Consider the following 21,152-nt stretch of genomic DNA (forward strand, 5'->3'; position numbering starts at 1 on the left):
TACCATTTTCTTCGATGTAATTTACTAAGTGTTGTACATTTTTGAATCGTGAAGTTGAGGGGATACTGGGCACATTCATTTCTTTTCTGTACTGTATCATTCAGAAAAATCACTTGTAGTGGAATTAGTCATGCTTTAAATAAGGCATCCATGCCCTGCACTTGCCAGTGTTTTGTTCCCCAGACTGATTTTACATCAATTGTTTCTTTCCATCATTCATAACCTTTAACTGCTAGTTCGTAAAACAAAGACTTTGAATAAATGACCTGAAGGAGTGCTTGATATGAGCACCAGTTACATTACAAAAGGACATGTTCTTGTGTGTGTTAGGCACAAGGAGATCAAGAGATTTGCCCAGAATCACAGAATATTGAGCGGATGCAATCAAATAAAAAAAAAATTATAAAAAAAAAAATCTCTATAGCGCGCTACTCACGTGTGAGGGTCTCAAGGCGTGGGGGGGTGGGCGGAGTCAAGGGGGGGCAGGGAGGGTCACTGTTCTAACAACCATGTCTTGAGGTTCTTTCTGAAGAGCAGGAGGTCTTTGGTTTTGCGAAGGTTGGTGGGGAGGGAGTTCCAGGTTTTGGGGCGAGGTAGGAGAAGGACCTGCCTCCTGTGGTGGTGCGTTGGATGCGGGGGGACTGTGGCTAGGGCGAGGTCGGCTGATTGGAGGTTGCGTGTGGGAGTGCGAAAGTTCACTCTTTTGTTGAGGTAGGTTGGGCCGGTGTTGTGGAGGGATTTGTGTGCGTGGATGAGGCTCTTGAATGTGATTCTCTTGTCTATGGGGAGCCAGTGAAGGGATTTGAGGTGTGGTGAGATTTGTTCGTGGCAGGGGAGGCCAAGGACGAGGCGTGCAGCTGTGTTCTGGATTCGCTGGAGTTTGTGTTTGTGTTTGCGTTTGAGTTTGAGTGTGGTGACGGCGTAGAGGGCGTTACCGTAGTCTAGTCTGCTGCTGATGAGTGCATGGGTGACTGTCTTCCTGGTCTCTTAGAGTGCGGAGTGTGTGGAAGCAGGAGGAGGTTAGAGCATTGATTTGCTGTGTCATGGAGATGGAGGGGTCCAGGATGATGCCGAGGTTGTGTGTGTGGTTTGCGGGGGTGGGTGCGGGGCCTAGGGCGGTGGGCCACCAGGAGTCATCCCATGTGGTTTTGCAGAGAGTCGAACTTGGTTATCCAGTTGCAAAGTCGGCAGCTCAGACTGTTATTCCACATCATCTCGCCCGTCGTGGCATGTGAGTAGCTGCTTTGATGTCAGCCATGTGTGCATGTGATAGGAAAAAGTATTGGCAAAGCAAATATCTTGGACTTTTAGTGCCGAGACTTAACAGCTTTGCCAGTGCAATTTGTTTTGATGTGGTGTTCCTGTTTTCTGTGCATTTCAGAGGTTTTGTTTTGTTAAATGTGCATTATAGAATATTGTTCTACCCATAACTCCACTTGAATTGCCTTTTTTTTTTTTTTTTTTTTTTTTACATTGAATATATATTCCTAGGAAAAGGCACACTCCTGGTTAAAGGGCTAAGGTTTTAGCGTGCCAAATTTCATGTAGATTCATGCAGGGAGAAAAAAGGTAAAGGGGTATAAAAAGAAACATTTTCTCATATAGGAAGATTTTCTGTCTCCTACAGCTAAAACCTCTGAATCAAATTACACCACACTTACCATAAAAGTAAATTTTTACTTGGAGTGCATTTGCTTTGATAGTTTTGGTGTACATCTGTTCAGTAGTATTTGGGTCTCGCCTACATTTAGCTTTGTTGCCTAAGAACTATTATGTACAACAATGCCTATACTTATAGTGGTGTTTAGGTCAATTCAATGTTTATCATTGATTATCCTTTTTGTAAGCCTCATTTGCTTGCTAAGTCTCTGGCTTTCTTTCCTCTCCACGTGTTTATCCCTTCCTTGGAGCACACCTTCTTTACCATCTTTTTGATCAAATGATTTGTATCCTTACATTCAGGGAAGTTTTTTTCTTTCTCAGCTTCTATCTTTTCTTACTCCCTTTTTTTATGCTCTGTTCCAGTTTGTCTGGTGCTGGCTGCCAGCCTTCTGGCTTTGTCACAGCCTGTTTTGTCAAATTTGTTTGTAAAACTTTTTTTGGGGGTGGAGGAAGCTGATGTGCCTCACTGATGACACACTGGAGATAGTGAATGACTAGTGGACTGACCGATCGCCCCATAGTGTAGTAGGTGAACGAAAGTGATTGGAATATCTTTTATAGCAGATGTAGGAATTTAAGCTCCTGGGAGAAGGACACTGAGCACTTGGGAGGGGTTCACATGAAGAGGGGGCTTCTGAAACATGGGGTACAGTATTGCCACTTCATCTAGAAATTGGTTGTTTGAAGCATGTAGTATATGTGGGAGAGGTGGAACAGCTAGCAGAGGAGCGCTTGGGCACCTGGTCATGCATCTTGAGAAATGGGTGAGCTCCAGGACATAAATGTGTCCTTTACACATTATTTAAGACTTCAGTAATGAGAGTTCTATAGTACAGATCAGATAAATTTGCACATGTAACCCCTAAAAATAGAACTTTTCAATTATGAATTCCTCTCAAAAAGCTGTTTAGTAGTTTAGCTTATTTTCATAGCAGTGTTTTTGTGTTTATCTTGTTAGGTCATGTTTAAGTTGATAGTTTTTTCTCCTTTTCTTAAAAAAATGTCTTCCACCTTCTCTACAGTGGAAATGATGGAAGAGCTCCATAGTCTGGACCCAAGACGGCAAGAATTATTAGAAGCCAGATTCACTGGAGTTGGTGTGTCTAAGGTAAGTACAAAAGGCTCAGTCTGATCCCCCTTCCCAAACCTAATATTGTACATGATTTGTAGAGGCATTTATCTTTACGGAATTGTGCCAGAATTTAAGAACTACCTCTATGTAAATCGGTTCCATGTAGATTCATCGTACATGAAGTTTTATTATGTAGATATCCTCAAAATCTGAAATGGGTGTGGCCCATGGTGACAACCTTTAGACACTTCCGTTATAGAAGAATTCGAAGTGACTTAATCAGTAATATTTTATGTGTTGAAAAGTGCTTGCAGCTAAAAAATGTATAAAGTACATGTCCTCTAAAAATACTGGTTTATTAAGGCCTCACTGTCAATTCAGTGAGGGTCGAGGAGGTAATGTGCATCTACCACTACAAAAGAGCATTTTTTTTAAATCTTGGCTGCTGCTCAATCATGAAAGTTAAATCAGTCTTCCGTTTATTTCCACGAACTCATATTTCCATTTCCATTTCCATTTCCATATTTCATTTATATTAGTACTGTTTTAAACTACACTTCACAACTTCAGCTTTTTTCAGGACACCACCACAGCTTTCTTTTTATGGAGAGCAAATGGAATTTATTTTTGTTAATCTCAAGCATGTCCCGAAGCATGAAACCGTATAGAGCAAGACATTTTGACCAAATTACTGTCAAGTCTATAGAAACATTCAATATGTACCATTATTGTGCATACCAGGAACATGCTGAGAATTAATACTTAGAAGGAATGAAGTGGCTCCTGATATGCTTTCAAAGTCATGAGTGACAATAAGTGGAAACAGGCCCTGTGCCCCTAGTAGTATGAAGGGGGAGCATAAGGAGGTGAAGAGGTATAGGAATGGAGTAATATATTGGATGTAGGTAGGTAGGTAGGAAGAGGCACAACATGGAGGGATAATAAGAGTCTAAAAGGTGAATAGTGAAAGGAAGAAGGAAATGGGGAACTCTACTAGGGCTTCAGTCGTACCTGTCTTAAGTCCCAATTTTCTGCCCTATATAGCCTTGTACTAACTGCAATGTTTTCTTGTTATATGCTTCTGTGGATCCTCTTGCACCTCCAGTAGAAATGTCTCTTTATGCATGTACCCTTGATTATAATGCTCTCCAATTACCCTACAAACATTGGGCTTATTTGTTTATTCTCTCCCGCTTCTGTAACTACTTCAGGGCTCACATTTTGTCAGACTCTGTCTTGATCTCCATTCTTCCTCAAGCTCCACCCTTCCCCCCACACCTCCTGCTTTTACTGTGTTCTCTAGTGCTGCATATGTCCTTTCTAGCTGATTAACCTTTACAGTCTGAAGGGATGTAGCGGGCTACTTCTTGTGCAGCACATCACAAAATATGCCCTTCATGGTAGTTCTGGTGGGTACAGTGCCATGTGTCTTTTCTCCTCCTCAACGGCTACGATTGCTATGAACTTTGCTGCAGTGTCACTGATCTCCTTTACCTCTAAGCAGATATTATCCTGCTCCTCATATAACCCTGTGCTGCCATTTCTTTACTAGTCCTCTGGGTAGTCCGAGTGGTTAACTCAGCTCGCACAGACATAGGCACCCTCCATACACTTAAGATTTCTAGCTCTCAAGTGGCTGAAGGAGTCTTGTTTTCTCTGTGCATTTGTAATTTGATGTTTAGTATTTATTTGTATGAGAGCTCGACTTTTTTGTAGGTGAAATCACTCTCTGGAGATTGATTAATATAACAAGTAATAATGAGTGTTTTTTGGAGTTTATAAACCACACCACTTTCCAAAGTAAAAGGTCTCTGCCTTGCTAGTCAGTTTCACGAGCATCAGCTAGACACTGCTACAGAGATGTTTGTGTGACCAGAGCAGGAGTCCATGACCAGAAAGTGTCTGCAGGCCTTAAGGAGTCTAGAGGGGAGGGACTGAGGCAGTGTTGTAGTGCTTGGTGACACCAGTAACTGCAACTGGTTGTGCACATGATATGAAGTGTCAATGGCCTTTTACTGCCAGTGGTCACTGGGGGAGGAGAGGGTAGTGTGAGAAGGGGTGAGAATGGTTCTGAAGTGTAACTAAAAATCACTACCTGGGTTATTAAGCCAATCCCATCTATTAACGCTCATTTTGAAAGCAGGTCGACTAGCTTCTTGAGCAGAACAGGAGGAATCTGTTTTAGGAACAATTGCTGCAGTTTCAAGATTTATTTGTTTTCATCAATGGCCTGCATGAAAGAGGAGGACAACTATTAACCCCTTCGCTGCCAGGCCTTTCCCCCCTCCTGTGCCGAGCCTTTTTTTGGCTATTTGGAGCAGTTCGCGCTTAGGCCCTCATAACTTTTTGTTCACATAAGCTACCCACGCCAAATTTGCGTCCTTTTTTTCCAACATCCTAGGGATTCTAGAGATACCCAGACTTTGTGGGTTCCCCAGAAGGAGGACAAGAAATTATCCAAAATACAGTGAAAATTTCGTTTTTTTCAAAAAAATGGGAAAAAGGGGCTGCAGAAGAAGGCTTGTGGTTTTTTCCCTGAAAAGGGCATCAACAAAGGGTTTGCGGTGCTAAAATCACCAGCTTCCCAGCTTTCAGGAACAGGCAGACTTGAATCAGAAAACCCAATTTTTCAACACAATTTTGGCATTTTACTGGGACATACCCAATGTTTACGATTTTTTGTGCTTTCAGCCTCCTTCCAGTCAGTGACAGAAATGGGCATGAAACCAACGCTGGATCCCAGAAACCGCAACATTTCTGAAAAGTAGACAAAATTCTGAATTCAGCAAGGGGTAATTTGTGTAGATCCTACAAGGGTTTCCTACAGAAAATAACAACTGAAAAAGAAAAATATTGAAATTGAGGTGAAAAAAACATCAGTTTTTCTCTACGTTTTACTCTGTAACTTTTTCCTGCAATGTCAGATTTTTGAAAGCAATATACCATTACGTCTGCTGGACTCTTCTGGTTGCGGGGATATATAGGGCTTGTAGGTTCATCAAGAACTCTAGGTACCCAGAGCCAATAAATGACCTGCACCCTGCAGTGGGTTTTCATTCTATACCGGGTATACAGCAATTCATTTGCTGAAATATAAAGAGTGAAAAATAGCTATCAAGAAAACCTTTGTATTTCCAAAATGGGCACAAGATAAGGTGTTGAGAAGCAGAGGTTATTTGCACATATGTGAATTACAGGGCATTTCTCAAATAGACGTCTTTATTACACACTGTCTTACATTTGGAAGGGAAAAATGTAGAGAAAGACAAGGGGCAATAACACTTGTTTTGCTATTCTATGTTCCCCCAATAAAAATGATACCTCACTTGTGTGGGTAGGCCTAGCGCCCGCGACAGGATATGCCCCAAAACACAACGTGGACACATCCCATTTTTTGAAAGAAAACAGAGCTGTTTTTTGCAAAGTGCCTACCTGTAGATTTTGGCCTCTAGCTCAGCCGGCACCTAGGGAAACCTACCAAACCTGTGCATTTTTGAAAACTAGAGACCTAGGGGAAACCAAGATGGGGTGACTTATGGGGCTCTGACCAGGTTCTGTTACCCAGAATCCTTTGCAAACCTCAATTTTTGGCAAAAAATACGCATTTTCCTCACATTTCGGTGACAGAAAGTTCTGGAATCTGAGAGGAGCCACAAATTTCCTTCCACCCATCGTTCCCCCAAGTCTCCCGATACAAATGATACCTCACTTGTGTGGGTAGGCCTAGCGGCCGCGACAGGATACACCCCAAAACATAACGTGGACACATCCCATTTTTTGAAAGAAAACAGAGCTGTTTTTTGCAAAGTGCCTACTTGTAGATTTTGGCCTCTAGCTCAGCCGGCATCTAGGGAAACCTACCAAACCTGTGCATTTTTGAAAACTAGAGACCTAGGGGAATCCAAGATGGGGTGACTTGCGGGGCTCTGACCAGGTTCTGTTACCCAGAATCCTTTGCAAACCTCAAATTTTGGCAAAAAATACGCATTTTCCTCACATTTCGGTGACAGAAAGTTCTGGAATCTGAGAGGAGCCACAAATTTCCTTCCACCCATCGTTCCCCCAAGTCTCCCGATAAAAATGATACCTCACTTGTGTGAGTGGGCCAGGTACCTGCAACAGAATAAGGCCCAAAACTTGTAGAGATAGAGGGGATAGCACAGCGAGTTTATAAGGACATATTCTTTTATACATCTTTAGACTGACTCTGCTTTGGGGACCCACATAAGTGAGGTGTCATTTTACTTGGGAGACTGAGGGGAACACTGGGGAGTAGGAATTTTGTGCTGGAGTGGTGATCCTACGAAGAAAAGTCAGGAAAATATGCTTTTTTAAGCAAATCTTTTGGTTTACAGAGGAGTCTGGGTAAGTAAATGTTGGGGGATCCACGCAAGCCACACCTCCCTGGACTCCTTGGGGTGTCTAGTTTTAAAAAATGTCTGGGTTTGGTAGGTTTCCCTAGATGAAGGCCGCACACAGAACCAAAAACATAGGTGCCCTCTCCCCCCCCAAACACAGGTAGTTTTGTAATATATCGTTTTGATGTGTCCACATACGTCTGTGATGTGCCAAACACTAAAATTTTGAAAAGAAACGCACTTAGGTAATGTGAAAAAGACCCCTCACCCACCAACCAAGTTGGTGGCATGCTTCATCATCGGGGTCCCACCTGAGGCACCTAGTGTGTCACAGGTGTGCTGCGACGCCTGATTACAGCGGAGCAGGTTTTGTTATTTTTACCACACATACTGGTTGGATTTGGCACGAGGGTGAGTGATGGTTCAGTGGATCAAATTTTACTAACGAGCTTTCACAAAAATGAAATGCACTGTTAATAACTGAAAGGCAATAAACTGAACCAATGACTCACAGCTCGTGAGCTGTAAAGCCGCGACAAGGCACCAACCGCTTTACAGTCCATTCACACAACTTTCATACATGACACACACAAGACCATTCACACCGCCAGCCACGGGCCCAGCACATTACAACACTCACATCGACAGACAGCGCCACTCAAGGGCCCATCACTTACATACGCCCACATGCCTGATACAACAATCACACCAGCTGATGGGAGTGTGTGGACTGGTGTTTGGCTGGCAGTGTGTTGCAGTAGCCAACAGCAAGTCAATATGTACACTCTCAGCCAAGCCCCACTCCACACACAAAGGCATAATTTTTTTTTTTTTTTTTTAAACAGAGGAACCCCTAACTAAGTAGAAAGAATTACAAAACTACAAACACAAAAGCTCTAGTACATGACAGAAATGCTAACCATGAAACTGAACACATGAAAATACAAAACAGACATGAGTTTACACTCATGGTTGTTCCCAGAAATTCTTCTGGGTGTGGTAATTCTTAAAACAACCACCCACACACAGCCCAGGCTTTGAAGGACAATCTGGGCAGTACATTCGAGTCTCCCTCCGGATACCTCTTCGAAAACACACTCTACATTTCTTAGCTGGAAAGTCTTTTTTGGGTGTGGGAGGAATGTGCTCAGCAAAGTGGCGATCTTTCAATCTAGCCACATCCTCCACCACTGCTTCTCTAGGAACTCTGGCCTGTTCCACCACAATAACGCTCTCTATCACTGACTCCTGAAATTTCACAAATGTCATCTTTGACTCTGGAAACCTATCCCTAAACACAATAAAAGCATTGAATGTTGCTAAGTGGAAGAGGTGAATTGCTAACTTCTTATACCAAACGTAAGACTTACGAATAGCAGTATAAGGTTCCAACCTCTGGTCAACTCTATCTACACCTCCCATGTGCTTATTATAATCTAAAATGCACACAGGTTTGCGCACTTCAGCAACCTGGCCCCAAACAGTCACGGGGGAAGTACTCTCATCATGGATGGTACTTCGCATGTAGACATCCCTCTTGTCTGAAAATTTGAAAGCTAGCAGCTCCTCATTCCGCAAGGCACAGCACTGTCCCCTCTCAAGTTTTTTACAGACAAGCTCCCTTGGATAGCCTTTCCGGTTAGAACGGATTGTGCCACAAGCAACTGTGTCCACTCTAAACAATTCTTTGAACAACCACACACCAGTGTAGAAGTTATCTACATACAAATGGTGACCTTTGTTGAAAAGTCGTCTACCAAGATCCCACACAATTTTCTCAGTAACTCCAAAAGTGGGAGGACAACCAGGGGGGTCAATATTGGAATCCCTACCAGTGTACACACGGAAACTATACACATATCCTGTCCTACTTTCAGACAGCATATACAATTTAATTCCATATCGTGCCCTTTTGCTAGGAATGTACTGCCTAAAAACCAAACGACCCTTGAAGAGGACCAAAGACTCGTCCACACTTATCTCTTTGCCTGGAACATAGACCTCCGAAAACCGATCTACAAAATGATCAAGGACAGGCCTAATCTTAAAAAGACTGTCAGAATCTGGGTGATCGCGTGGCAAGGCTAATGCATTGTCAACAAAATGCAGCATCCTAAGAAGAAGCAAATACCGATTACGACTCATGGTCGCAGGAAATATAGCTGTTGCCATCAAGGGACTAGTAGACCAATAAGAAGCCAGTGACGGCTTCCTTATCAACCCTATCAAAAAAGTCAAACCCAAAAACTTTTTTATCTCCTCCAAATTTGTGGGAATCCACTGGGCAGCTCTAGAGTGTGGCCTAAGTCTAGCAGCGTTGTCCCTCAAATGCTGCTCCGCATACAAATTAGTCTGCTCAACAATCTCTTCCAAAAACATATCATCCATGAATAAGTCAAAGAAATTGATAGGCAAAAAGTTCTCTGTATTGGCGTTACACCCCGGGAGACCAGTACAGGCAGGCAACTCTGGCTGCTCCATGTTTGGGGCAACCCAGACATCAGGTCTTATAACGGGAAACCTTTCAGCCCCAGGTTGCTGCACTATTGGCACATCAGTGTCCTCCTCTAAAACAGGCCCTTCATCTGCACTGTGTGGCTTCATCATCAGAAGATTCCCCTCCAACAGAAACATAACTGCCAGAATCTCTGACTTCCTCCTCTGCCTCAGATGCAGAGTCCGTCTCATAATCATGGCAGACTGTGACTCAAAAAGCATACCAACCACCTGCTGAGCGGTCATCCTGCGGCTAGCCATGATCTCTCCTACTAAAATTAACTGGACAAATTCACCACCAACAACCAGCACTGTGTAAGACAAGTAACAAAGTGTAGCTTTGTTAGTAAGAGTTATAAACTCAAAAACTATACTGCTCACTTGCCTGAAAAAGCTTGATACACCACGGCACGCAACACCACTCTACACAATTGGGCTCAATATCAATGCACTCTATGCCACTCTGTTCTTTTCTGCATCACTGTACTGTATGCCACTGCTTTCTACAGCATTCTACTCTATGCCACTGCTCTCTATGCCAATGCACTCTACACCAAAGTGATGTACACCACTGTACTCCAAGACCCTATTCTGCAAAACTGTACTCTCCTCCACTGAACTCCACTACCCTGCACAACCGCAATCTACTCTGCACCACTCATCTCTGTACCAATGCACTGTCACGACACCATTCTAATCTACTGTGCACCACTTCATTCAACGCCACTGCCCTCTACTTTACACCTCTGCATTTTTGATGCACCCCTCCATGTTACCCTGCACCACTTCACTTTACTCTGAAACAGTCTACTGTGCCACCTCACTCTGTGCCACTCTAAGCAGGCCACTCTATGCTGCACAATTCTGTGCCACGCAACTCTACACCACACCATTCTGTGCAGCGCCACTCTATACTACTTTACAAAGAAAACAGTGCACTCTAAGCCTCTGCACTCTGCCAGTCTGCTTTACACCACTTCAGTCTAAGCCACTCTACTCTACAAAACCCTCCATTAAACTCTACTCCACTCTGATGCACTACTCCACTCTGAAACTCTACGACTACACTTTACTCTGCGATAAGCTGCGCAACTCCCTCTACACCACAGCATACCACTTTACTCCATGACGCACTACTCCACTCTACTCCAAGACAATCTACTCCTTTCTATGCCACTCTACTCTACAACATTTTATTCCACTAAACATAGCACCATCTATGTCACTCCACATGGCTCTGCACCACTCCACAACACTATTCCGCTCCACTCTACAATACTCGGACGCCTTTCCACTGTACGACACTAATCCCTCCATGACACTCCACAATAATGTATGCTGCTCCAATCCACTGCATTCTATGCTGCTCAACTCTGCTCCATACGACTCCACATCTCTCTGCACCACAATACTTAATGAAACTCGACTTTTACAACACTCCACACCACTTTCTGTTATGCCATTAACTTTTAGCTTCTCTGAACAGCTGCCAAGCTGGTGTAGAACATAGCTAAAACATATTGGTAAAGCCAGTAACTCTTGCATAATCGAGACCTATTGGCTTTGCCAATTCTTGTTTTATTCTTATACCCCTATGTTGTATGTAGCTTTACCTCCTCTTTTGGGGAATTGAACTTCCCCTTGTTAACAAATATATAAGGCCAACGTGTTTGTATTTGCTGACTTCGTCAACCTTGGTAGAGTTGAGAAACTAGCTGATTTTGCTGCTTGTTCTTCCAGAACAGTTCATGGTTATGGTTTTCTTGGTGTTGATTGTCAGACTATTTTTAGGTCGAGCCTGCAAGCACTCTGACGTGTTGTAATTTATCTGTGGGCTTTTAACCATGCCCACCGAACGTCCATCACTATCACTCGTTCATATGGCTTGCCTTTAAAAAAATAATTCGTTATCATTGGTAAATGCTTTGTGTTTGACCCTTCTTGGGACAGTTTTGTTACCGCCTTGGCCATCAACCTTGTTACGTGGATAATTGCACTTTTGCCAATACGTTTGACAGCGAGCAAAGTTCTTTTTCCTTTAGTGGCTCTCCTTTTAGCTCATGCTTATGGCGGCCGTGGCGCTTTGAATCGGCTCACTTATGTCAACTAATGTTTTACTTTTTATTTTTAGTTTATGTGGCAAGAAAAGTCCAGTTAGGAATTTACAGCGCTAATAGCTCTAACTCGAGCAAACACAAGACCCTGTGCATTGCAAATGCTTTTTTGTAGAGCATTCTTGGTTGGCGTTCAGGAGGAGTTGCAACCCGAACTTTATCTGGCTGATCAGCACCAGGTCGTTAGTGTAGTGTAGTGTAGCGTAGAGGAGAGTTGAAAGAAGTATAGAGCCAAGCTTCGGGGTGTGAGAGTTGACGGAAGACGAGACTGATGGAAGGTCTGCTAGAAATAGATTGAAGAGAATGAGTCCCGATTTTTATTTTGAACCCGGTTGGGTTGATTGGGTTAATTAAGTTTGTGTTAGCCCAATCAAGAAGTTGCTCCAAAAGAATGCCCACATAGTGATTCTCCTTGTCAGTGTGGGCCATCAGTCTGTAATTCGAAGCCTTAAATTTATCGCCTCCCTTGGAAATGAACAATATGATGGACCCTTTCCAGGGTGTTGGAATCATAACTCCCAGAACATTTTCTATCAGGTTTGTGGCATGGAAGGAAACTACATTGTATATGAACTAAACTCACCATTCAAATATGTAACATTTTTTATCATGTAATTAAATGTTTGTGCTCCTAAAGCATTTTCTAAACTTTTTGCTAGATCATAACCTTATTAATGAGAAATGCAAACATACGTCAACCAGTACAGCACATTTTTTGCTTATAGATATTATATTTGATACTACACATTTTGCATGCGTTTTACTTACAGTTCATAGCATGAAATACATAATGAAGGGAAAGAAAAATAATTGCGTATGAGCAAAATTGAGTTCATGTGCTCTTCAATATTAATAACAGTGACAATGATAATAATAGCTAGGACTTTAAGGAGAGCAGACCACATTAGCAGTTTGAAGCACTATTCTCAAAAGGAGAGTGTTATGAAGTGGGTTCAGCAGAATAAGTTTGCATTGTAAATGGAAAACTTCAAAGGCATACACAGTGAAATATTGCATAGTTGACATAGGCCCAATATTTTCATTGAACCTTTAAGAAAGCGCACATATTTACCTTGTGGACAAAAAAACCTCTAAATCCAGCAACTTGGTTTAGCACCAGTACTGATCAGTGTATTTACTGAAAAGTTGTAATGTAGGCCTCTGTTTGTGCCTAGAGGTCTGAAAGAAATATTTTGATTTAAAAAAACAAAAAAAAAAAAAGAAACTGGTCGCTTAAGGACATCCATTTGCATGCCCTCTTCTGATGGATACAACTACCTGTGGATTCCTCACTCATTGAATTTTCCCACATGCAGCAGCATCCGACGGAAATTGTCTTCTAGCTTCTGCACGTCGACGAGGACGTCACAATTGCCCGGCTCCCACGCGACGCCGTCTGACGTCATACAGGCAATAAGAGGTCCTCGCCGGCGTGCTGACGTCAGTTCCCTTTTTTCCGTGCCTTCGAGCAACGGTTATTCTTCCAGGGAGCAACTGTTTCTGCTGCGTAGTTACAGTTACTGTTTCTATCAAAATGTCTCAGCGAAAGTCGGGCTTTAAGCCTTGTAGAGAGTGCAGAGGCAAGATGTCGGTGCCAGACCCACATGTGGATTGCTTGTGGTGTCTGAGCTCCGACCATGAAGTGGAGAAATGTGATTCCTGGTAACGCATGAATCCTAAGGCGTTGAAGGAACGGGAGGCTAAGCTGTTTTTGGAGAAGTCCAAAAAGAAAGAGAAGCAGCACCGGCGCAGATCGTCATCACCAAAATCTCATCGGTGTCACGTGACTCCCGGCGCCGTCGTGATTCTCGACGCCGGTCGAGTAGAGAGCGTTCACGCTCGAGGTCGCCTTCGGTTCGGCGCCGTAAGACATGGGAGGTTAGTCCCACCATCACTCCTCAGCCGCAGACGCCTCCCACTTCTCCGATTTCTCCGCCGTCTGTCTTCGAGGTCGTACCTCAACAGGGTCCTGAGTTTTCACCTGCATCAGAGATGCCTGAGTCGGCGCCGTTATCACCTCGGGCGTAGGGTCCGCAATATCCATCATTCCCGGCTCCAGGGGCTGATAGTTCCGCATTTCTTAATGCAATGTTTGCCATTTTTCAACAGACGGCTCCGGGTGGTGGTCCGGCTGGTCCTTCGGGGCCTTTGGCCTTTAATATGGGTGCTCCGGCTCCTTTATGACCGGCACCTTCCATGCCGTTCCTTCCAATGGGAGGTGCTGGTTCGGCACTGGTTCCTTTGGCGTTGCCTACAAGACCTGCGACTCCAATGAGGACTGCTGTCCCGGCGCCGGAGAGTTCTTCGCCATCTCATCCTCTGCCTCGGTCGGCACCGGAGAGTTCTTCGCCATCTCATCCTCTGCCTCGGTCGGTGCCGAAAAAGCCCACGGCGCCGATGGATCCGGCGTCGGATGGATCAGAGGATCGGCATCAGGTGAGGTCATCGACGTCGGCGGACGCCTTGTCGACGCCAAGGATCGAGGCCAGGCTTCATTCTAGGAGGCTAGCTCTTCGCCTCCTTGAGGAACAGGAGTATAATAGGCAGGCCTTGGAGGAGGGTGAGATTGAGGAGCCTCTAACAGATCTTCATGGTTTGGACACTGCTAGTGGCTTGGACACTTCCCCGGAGGGGGACTTAACATCTCCTGGAGAATATACAGAGGAGGCTGCTTCTTTCCACTCTGTTTCAAGGAAAGCAGCAGATTTTTTTAGATCTTCCCCTCCCAGTGGCTGAGGCAAAACCTAACATTTTGACGGAAGTACTACATCCGGCTTCGACTGTTGCAGAACCTCTTCTGCCGTTTAATGAGGCTCTCCTTGATCCAATTATGGAAATTTGGAAGAAGCCAGTTACAGCTACGGCTGTTAACTAGGCAGTGGTGCGCAGATATCGTGTGGCTCCTGCGGATCCAGGCTTTTTGTCGAGGCACCCGACTCCAGAAAGCTTGGTTGTGCAAGTTTCATGTTCATCACGTACTGCTCCAGGTTCCTTTCCGGGTGTTCCTTCGGACAGAGACTCTAAAAAGATGGACCAGTCTTCAAAAAAGACATTCTCTTCTTGTAGTATGGCCCTTAAGTCCACGAATGCCACATGTATCTTGGGCAGATACATCTACGCCCTTATGGAGGAGGTCAAGTCATCTCATTCTGGATTACCTCAGCGGGTGTTGGGCCTTGTGTCGGATGCTCAGGCTGCGGCGACCCAAGTAATCCAGTCAGGACTGGACACAACTGATTCTGTGGCCAGAGCTATGGGCACCACTGTCGCTACGAGGAGACAGGCCTGGCTTCGTTCTTCAGGTTTCTCTCCAGATGTTCAGTCGGCCCTGCTTGAACTACCCTTTGAGGGGGATAAACTTTTTGGGTCAAAGGCTGACTCCGCCCTTGAAAGGTTTAAAGAAAGTAGAGCCACAGCAAAATCTTTGGCCTTGCAGGCCTCCTCTTCTGTTTCTTCACGATCGTTCAGAAGATTTAGGGGGTTTGGTCGTGGCTCCTCCTTTCAGGGCAGGTTTCAACAGCAAGCCACCACTGCCCTCCCCTATAGATCGTACAGGGGGAGGGGTAGGGTTTGAACCAGAGGGGACACCTAGCAGCGCTCTGCCTCTTCCTCTTCCTCTTCCTCTGGAGGGGTGCAGCATTGGAAGCAGCGTTAGTCATCCACCAGTTCCTTTTGCATACTACTCTTGTAGGGGGGAGGTTAATGTACTTTCTCCACGTGTGGGAGGCAATAACATCGGACTCCTGGGTCACCAGTATTGTAGGGGAAAGGCTATGCCCTTCCCTTTTGGGAGTTTCCATCCCCCATCCCGCCCCGTCCATCCTTCTGTTCGGAAGAACATCTCCTGTTGTTGTTCTAGTCTTCCTTTCAAAGGGTGCAGTGGAGTTGGTTCCAGAGCAGGAGAGGGGTCAGGGTTGTTATTCAAGGTATTTCCTGATCCCCAAGAAGGATGGTCGGTTGAGACCAATCCTGGACCTGAGGATTTTGAATTGGTTCCTCAAACAGGAAAAGTTCAAGATGCTGACCCTAGCACAGGTGCTTTTGGCGTTGAACGAAGGAGATTGGATGGTGTCTGTCGACTTACAGGATGCTTACTTTCATATCCCAATACTCAAGTCGCACAGGAGGTATCTCCGGTTTGTGGTGGGATCGCAACACTGCAGTCCTTCCGTTTGGTCTTACTTCAGCACCTCGAGTCTTCACGAAGGTGATGGCAGTGGTTGCAGCAGAGCTCAGAAGGAAGGGGATAGCGGTATTTCCTTACCTAGACGATTGGTTGATCAAGGCCAAGTCTCCGGAGCTCGTGCTGCGTCACCTGCAGTCGACAACCCAGTTGTTGTTCGATCTGGGCTTTTCGGTGAACGTGCCCAAATCTCACCTAGAGCCCTCTCAACGCCTCCTGTTCATAGGAGCGGAACTGGACACAACATTGAATCGTGCCTTTCCTCCGCCCCAGCGGATTCAGGACATTGAGGCGTTGGTTCCAATATTTCAAAGTGGAGCGGTAATTCCAGTCCTCAAGGTCCTTCATCTGCTCGGTCTGTTTGCTTCATGCATTCTGTTGGTCACTCATGCACGCTGGCACATGAGGGCTCTTCAGTGGTGCCTCCGGAAGCAGTGGTCTCACCACAAAGGAGATCTCAAGGGTTCGGTAAAAATTTCCAGAGACGCTGCAGCGGATCTTCGATGGTGGGCTGCGGACGGCAACCTTTCCCAACGAAGGGCCGTTCTCGCTGCCTCCTCCAGTGGCCACAGTGATAACGGATGCTTCCACTCTAGGGTGGGGAGCTCTTTCACATAAATCTATTGGAATTGTGGGCGATACGTCTGGCTCTCAAGGCCTTCCTCCCTTCCCTTCCCTTCGCAGTCAGTCCAGGTCCTGACAGACAACACTACCGCTATGTGGTACATCAACAAGCGAGGAGGAGTAGGGTCGTACCTTCTCTGAAGAGAAGCTCTGGATTTGTTTGGTAGCAAACCATCTGGCCGGAGTCTTGAACGTGCGTGCGGACAGTCTGTCGGCACTTCTCGACCGATCACGAGTGGCGTCTTCATCCAGATCTAACCCTGCACATCTTCCGGATGTGGGGATTCCCTCGGGTAGATCTTTTTGCCACTCAGGAGAACGCGCACTGTCCGTTGTTCTGGAGCCTCCAGTATCCGGTGCAAGGAACGTTGGTGGACGCGTTTCAGATGTCCTGGTACGGCCAGTTGCTTTACTCGTTTCCCCTCATAACCTTGATTCCTCGGGTTCTGAGGAAAATTCGTCGAGACCGGGCCCAAGTCATCTTCATAGCTCCAGATTGGCCAAGAAGGGTGTGGTATTCAGATCTTCTCCAGCTCTCACTGTGCCCTCCGCTCCATCTCCCTCACAGGGCAGACCTCCTCTCACAATCACAGGGGCAGGTTTACACCCCCACCTCCAGAGCCTGCACCTTAATGCCTGTAGATTGAACGGGGCAACATGAGTTTCTTTTCTCTCCCACCCGAGGTGGTGGATGTTATTTTATCGGCCAGGCGGCACTCCACTAAATCTATCTGCGCTAGCAGGTGGGCTAAATTTGTGAATTGGTGTGGAGAGAAGCAAATTGATCCCTTACGTGCCCACTTATCGGACATTTTGTCTTTTGCGTTATCCTTGGCACAGAGGGGTTGTGCAATTGCGACATTTAAGGGCTACTTGTCGGCTCTGTCAGCCTTTCTGTGTCTGCCTGACCAACCCTCTTTATTTAAATCTCCGTTAGTTTTGAGGTTCATAAAGGGCCTGACTAATAGATATCCTCACACTCCTTTCATTATACCTCAGTGGGATTTGAACCTAGTTTTAACATTTCTTATGGGCTCACCGTTTGAGCCGATGCATTCTTGCCCCTTAAGGCTATTGGTTCTGAAGACTGTTTTCCTTGTTGCCATTACTTCGGCTAGAAGGGTGAGTGAGCTGCAGGCTCTTTCTGTTAAGCCCCCGTACACATCCTTTTATGGGGATAAGGTGGTGTTGAGGACCAAGGCTGCTTTCTTGCCGAAGGTTGTTTCACCCTTCCATATGGGTCAGTCTATTACACTCTCCTCTTTTTATCCTCCACCTCATCCTTCGAAAGAGGAAGAAAGACTGCATCGTTTGGACCCGAGAAGAGCACTGAGCTTCTTCGTTGTCAGAACAAAGGAGTTCAGATTGGAAGATGAACTCTTCATCGGGAACGTGGGAAAGAGGAAAGGAAAGGCAGTCCACAAGAGAACACTCTCCAGGTGGGTCATTCTTTGCATTAAGCTGTGTTACTCTCTGGCAAAGAAGGAACCCCCTGATGGAATAAGAGCTCATTCCACCAGAGCTAAGTCGGCCTCTTCGGCCCTAGCTAGAGATGTTCCTGTGGTTGATATCTGCAAGGCCGCAACTTGGTCATCCCTCCACACTTTTGCGAAGCATTATTGCTTGGATTCAGAGGTGAGGAGGGATGGCCATTTTGCACGGTTGGTGCTGCAGGACTTCTTGGTTTGACCATTCAGACACCCTCCACCGAGTGCGGTATTGCTTTGGGACTCTATTCAATGAGTGAGGAGTCCACAGGTAGTTGTATCCATCAGAAGAACAAGTTACTTACCTTCGGTAACGCCTTTTCTAGTGGATACACTAGCTACCTGTGGATTCCTCACGGTCCCACCCGCCTCCCCGTTGCCTGTCTGGTCTTACCAAGATTTCCTTAGGTGAGCTCCTGTAGGTTGTTGGTTTCTTTATACTGATGCAGATGTTATACATGCTGGTGTTTATATATATTTGTTATGGTATATTTGTATATTATTTTGGGTGTATATATTTTTGTATATATGCATATTTATACGATTGTTTGTCTATTTAATTTAATTAAATATTATGGTATAATATTTTATTTGATGTGTTCGTATCAGATATGTTTTGTTGATATTTACCTGTTCGCCTCAAAGGCACGTAAAAAATGTTGGTAACTGATGTCAGCACGCCGGCGAGGACCTCTTATTGCCTGTATAACGTCAGACGGCGTCGCGTGGGAGCTGGGCAATTGTGACGTCCTCGTCGACGTGCAGAAGCTAGAAGAAAATTTCCGTCGGATGCTGGCGCATGGGGGAAAATTCAGTGAGTGAGGAATCCACAGGTAGCTAGTGTATCCACCAGAAAAGGCGTTACCAAAGGTAAGTAACTTGTTCTTTTGGTAGCAAGAACAACTGTCCTTTTGAAAAAGGAGCAGTGTTATGGGCGGAATGGTTCGATAGTTCGGCTGAGACTAGTAAAAGTGACAAAATAACAATTTATCAGTTATGACCTTCCTAGCAAACAAAACATTGTTGTAGTTCGTGAAAGCATACTTTGGAAAATTGTTTAAAATGTTAAGCCTTCTGCACTATGTAACTGTAGTTGATGACAAAGCAAATAGTTGACGTTCGTTTGTCGTGTTCCTGTCTTGATGGTGTAAATTTCTTAGGGAGGAAAAAAACAACATTGCACTTGCTGAATTGTTTTAAATGGGTGATTCTCCAATTCTTCTGGTTCCCATTTGAACCCGTTTGATTAGGAGGATATGTTCTAGAACTGCAGTTTTAATTGTTTGGGAAAAAATATTGTGCATAAAATTTGTATTCACGTTTTACGTCTAATAAATACCATTATTCTTCTTGTTCCCTATTTGTTATTTTTTCAAGAATATGGGTGATCAGTTTCCCTCTTTTGAATATCCCCATCTGTGCCGCGGACGTAATGGTTACGTCCTGCAGCACAGTGCTCGTGTTTTATATTTTTTTGCTTTGTTTTTTTAGAGATTGGGAGCGACCCATTAGGCAAAGGTCGTTCCCCTGGGGGGGGAATTATATTTAGGCCATTTCTGAAACCTTCTAGGCACCAGGGATTAAAAAAAATGTTTATTTTTTTGTTTTTGTTTTGTTTTTTAGAGATGGGTAGCGGGTCGCTCCCCTGGGGAGCAAATAGTACTTAGACCATTTCTACCGCCTCCCCCCCCCCCCCCCCCCCCCCCACCACACACACACACACACACACACACACAAAAACAGGTAGTTTTGTATTTGATTATTTTGATGTGTCCAGATAGTGTTTTGGGGCATTTCCTTTCGCGGGCAGTAGGCCCACCCACAAACGTGAGGTACCATTTTTATCGAGAGACTTGGGGGAACGCTGGGTGGAAGGAAATTTGTGGCTCCTCTCTGATTCCAGAACTTTCTGTCACCGAAATGAGAGGAAAAGTGTTTTTTTTTGCCAAATTTTGAGGTTTGCAAAGGATTCTGGGCAACAGAACCTGGTCAGAGCCCCACAAGTCACCCCATCTTGTATTCCCCTAGGTGTCTAGTTTTCAAAAATGCGCTGGTTTCCCCAGGTGCCGGCTGAGCTAGAGGCCAAAATCCACAGGTAGGCACTTTGTAAAACAAAAAAAAACAACAAAAAAAAACACCTGTTTTCTGTGAAAAAAATGTGGTGTGTCCACGTTGTGTTTTGGGCCATTTCCTTTCGTGGGCGCTAGGCCTACCCACACAAGTGAGGTACCATTTTTATCGGGAGACGTGGGGGAACACAGAATAGCAAAACAAGTGTTATTGCTCCTTGTCTTTCTCTACATTTTTTCCTTCCAAATGTAAGGCAGTGTGTAAAAAAGACGTCTATTTGAGAAATGCCCTGTAATTCACATGCTAGTATGGGCACCCCGGAATTCAGAGATGTGCAAATAACCACTGCTTCTCAACACCTTATCTTGTGGCCATTTTGGAAATACAAAGGTTTTCTTGATACCTATTTTTCACTTTTTATATTTCAGCAAATGAATTGCTGTATACCCGGAATAGAATAAAAACCCATTGCAAGGTGCAGCTCATTTATTGGCTCTGGGTACATAGGGTTCTTGATGAACCTACAAGCCCTATATATCCCCGCAACCAGAAGAGTCCAGCTGATGTAACAGTATATTGCTTTCAAAAATCTGACATTGCAGGAAAAAGTTAGAGTAAAACGTGGAGAACAATTTCTGTTTTTTTCACCCCAATTTCAATAATTTTTTATTTCAGCAGTTATTTTCTGTTGGAAACACTTGTAGGATCGACACAAATGACCCCTTGTTGAATTCAGAATTTTGTCTACTTTTCAGAAATGTTTAGCTTTCTGGGATCCAGAAAGTTCTCACCCATTTTGGTCACTAACTGGAAGGAGGCTGAAAGCACAAAAAATAGTAAAAATGGGGTATGTCCCAGCAAAATGTCAAAATTGTATTGAAAAATTGGGTTTTCCAATTCAAGTCTGTCTGTTCCTGAAAGCTGGGAAGATGGTGATCTTGCCACCGCAAACTGTTTGTTGATGCCATTTTCAGGGGAAAAAACCACAAGCCGCCTTCTGCAGCCCTTTTTTCCCATTTAAAAAAAAAAACAATGTTCACTGTATTTTGGCTAATTTCTTGGTCTCCTTCAGGGTAACCCACAAAG

At 44.7% G+C, this 21,152-nt stretch overlaps 1 protein-coding gene across 3 annotated transcripts in view; it reads left to right on the plus strand.

Annotated features, from left to right (window-relative positions):
- TLK2 (tousled like kinase 2) overlaps window positions 1-21,152 on the plus strand; it is a 948,113-nt gene that overhangs the window by 75,845 nt on the left and 851,116 nt on the right. For all 3 annotated transcript variants that reach the window (XM_069237985.1, XM_069237987.1, XM_069237986.1), the window contains exon 2: window positions 2,685-2,770. In XM_069237985.1, the coding sequence (XP_069094086.1) occupies window positions 2,690-2,770 (81 nt within the window). In that variant the 5' untranslated portion in view covers window positions 2,685-2,689. The remainder of the gene's footprint in view (window positions 1-2,684; window positions 2,771-21,152) is intronic.

The sequence above is a fragment of the Pleurodeles waltl genome, chromosome 6 (genome assembly GCF_031143425.1).
Source record: "Pleurodeles waltl isolate 20211129_DDA chromosome 6, aPleWal1.hap1.20221129, whole genome shotgun sequence".
Lineage (NCBI taxonomy): Eukaryota > Metazoa > Chordata > Amphibia > Caudata > Salamandridae > Pleurodeles > Pleurodeles waltl.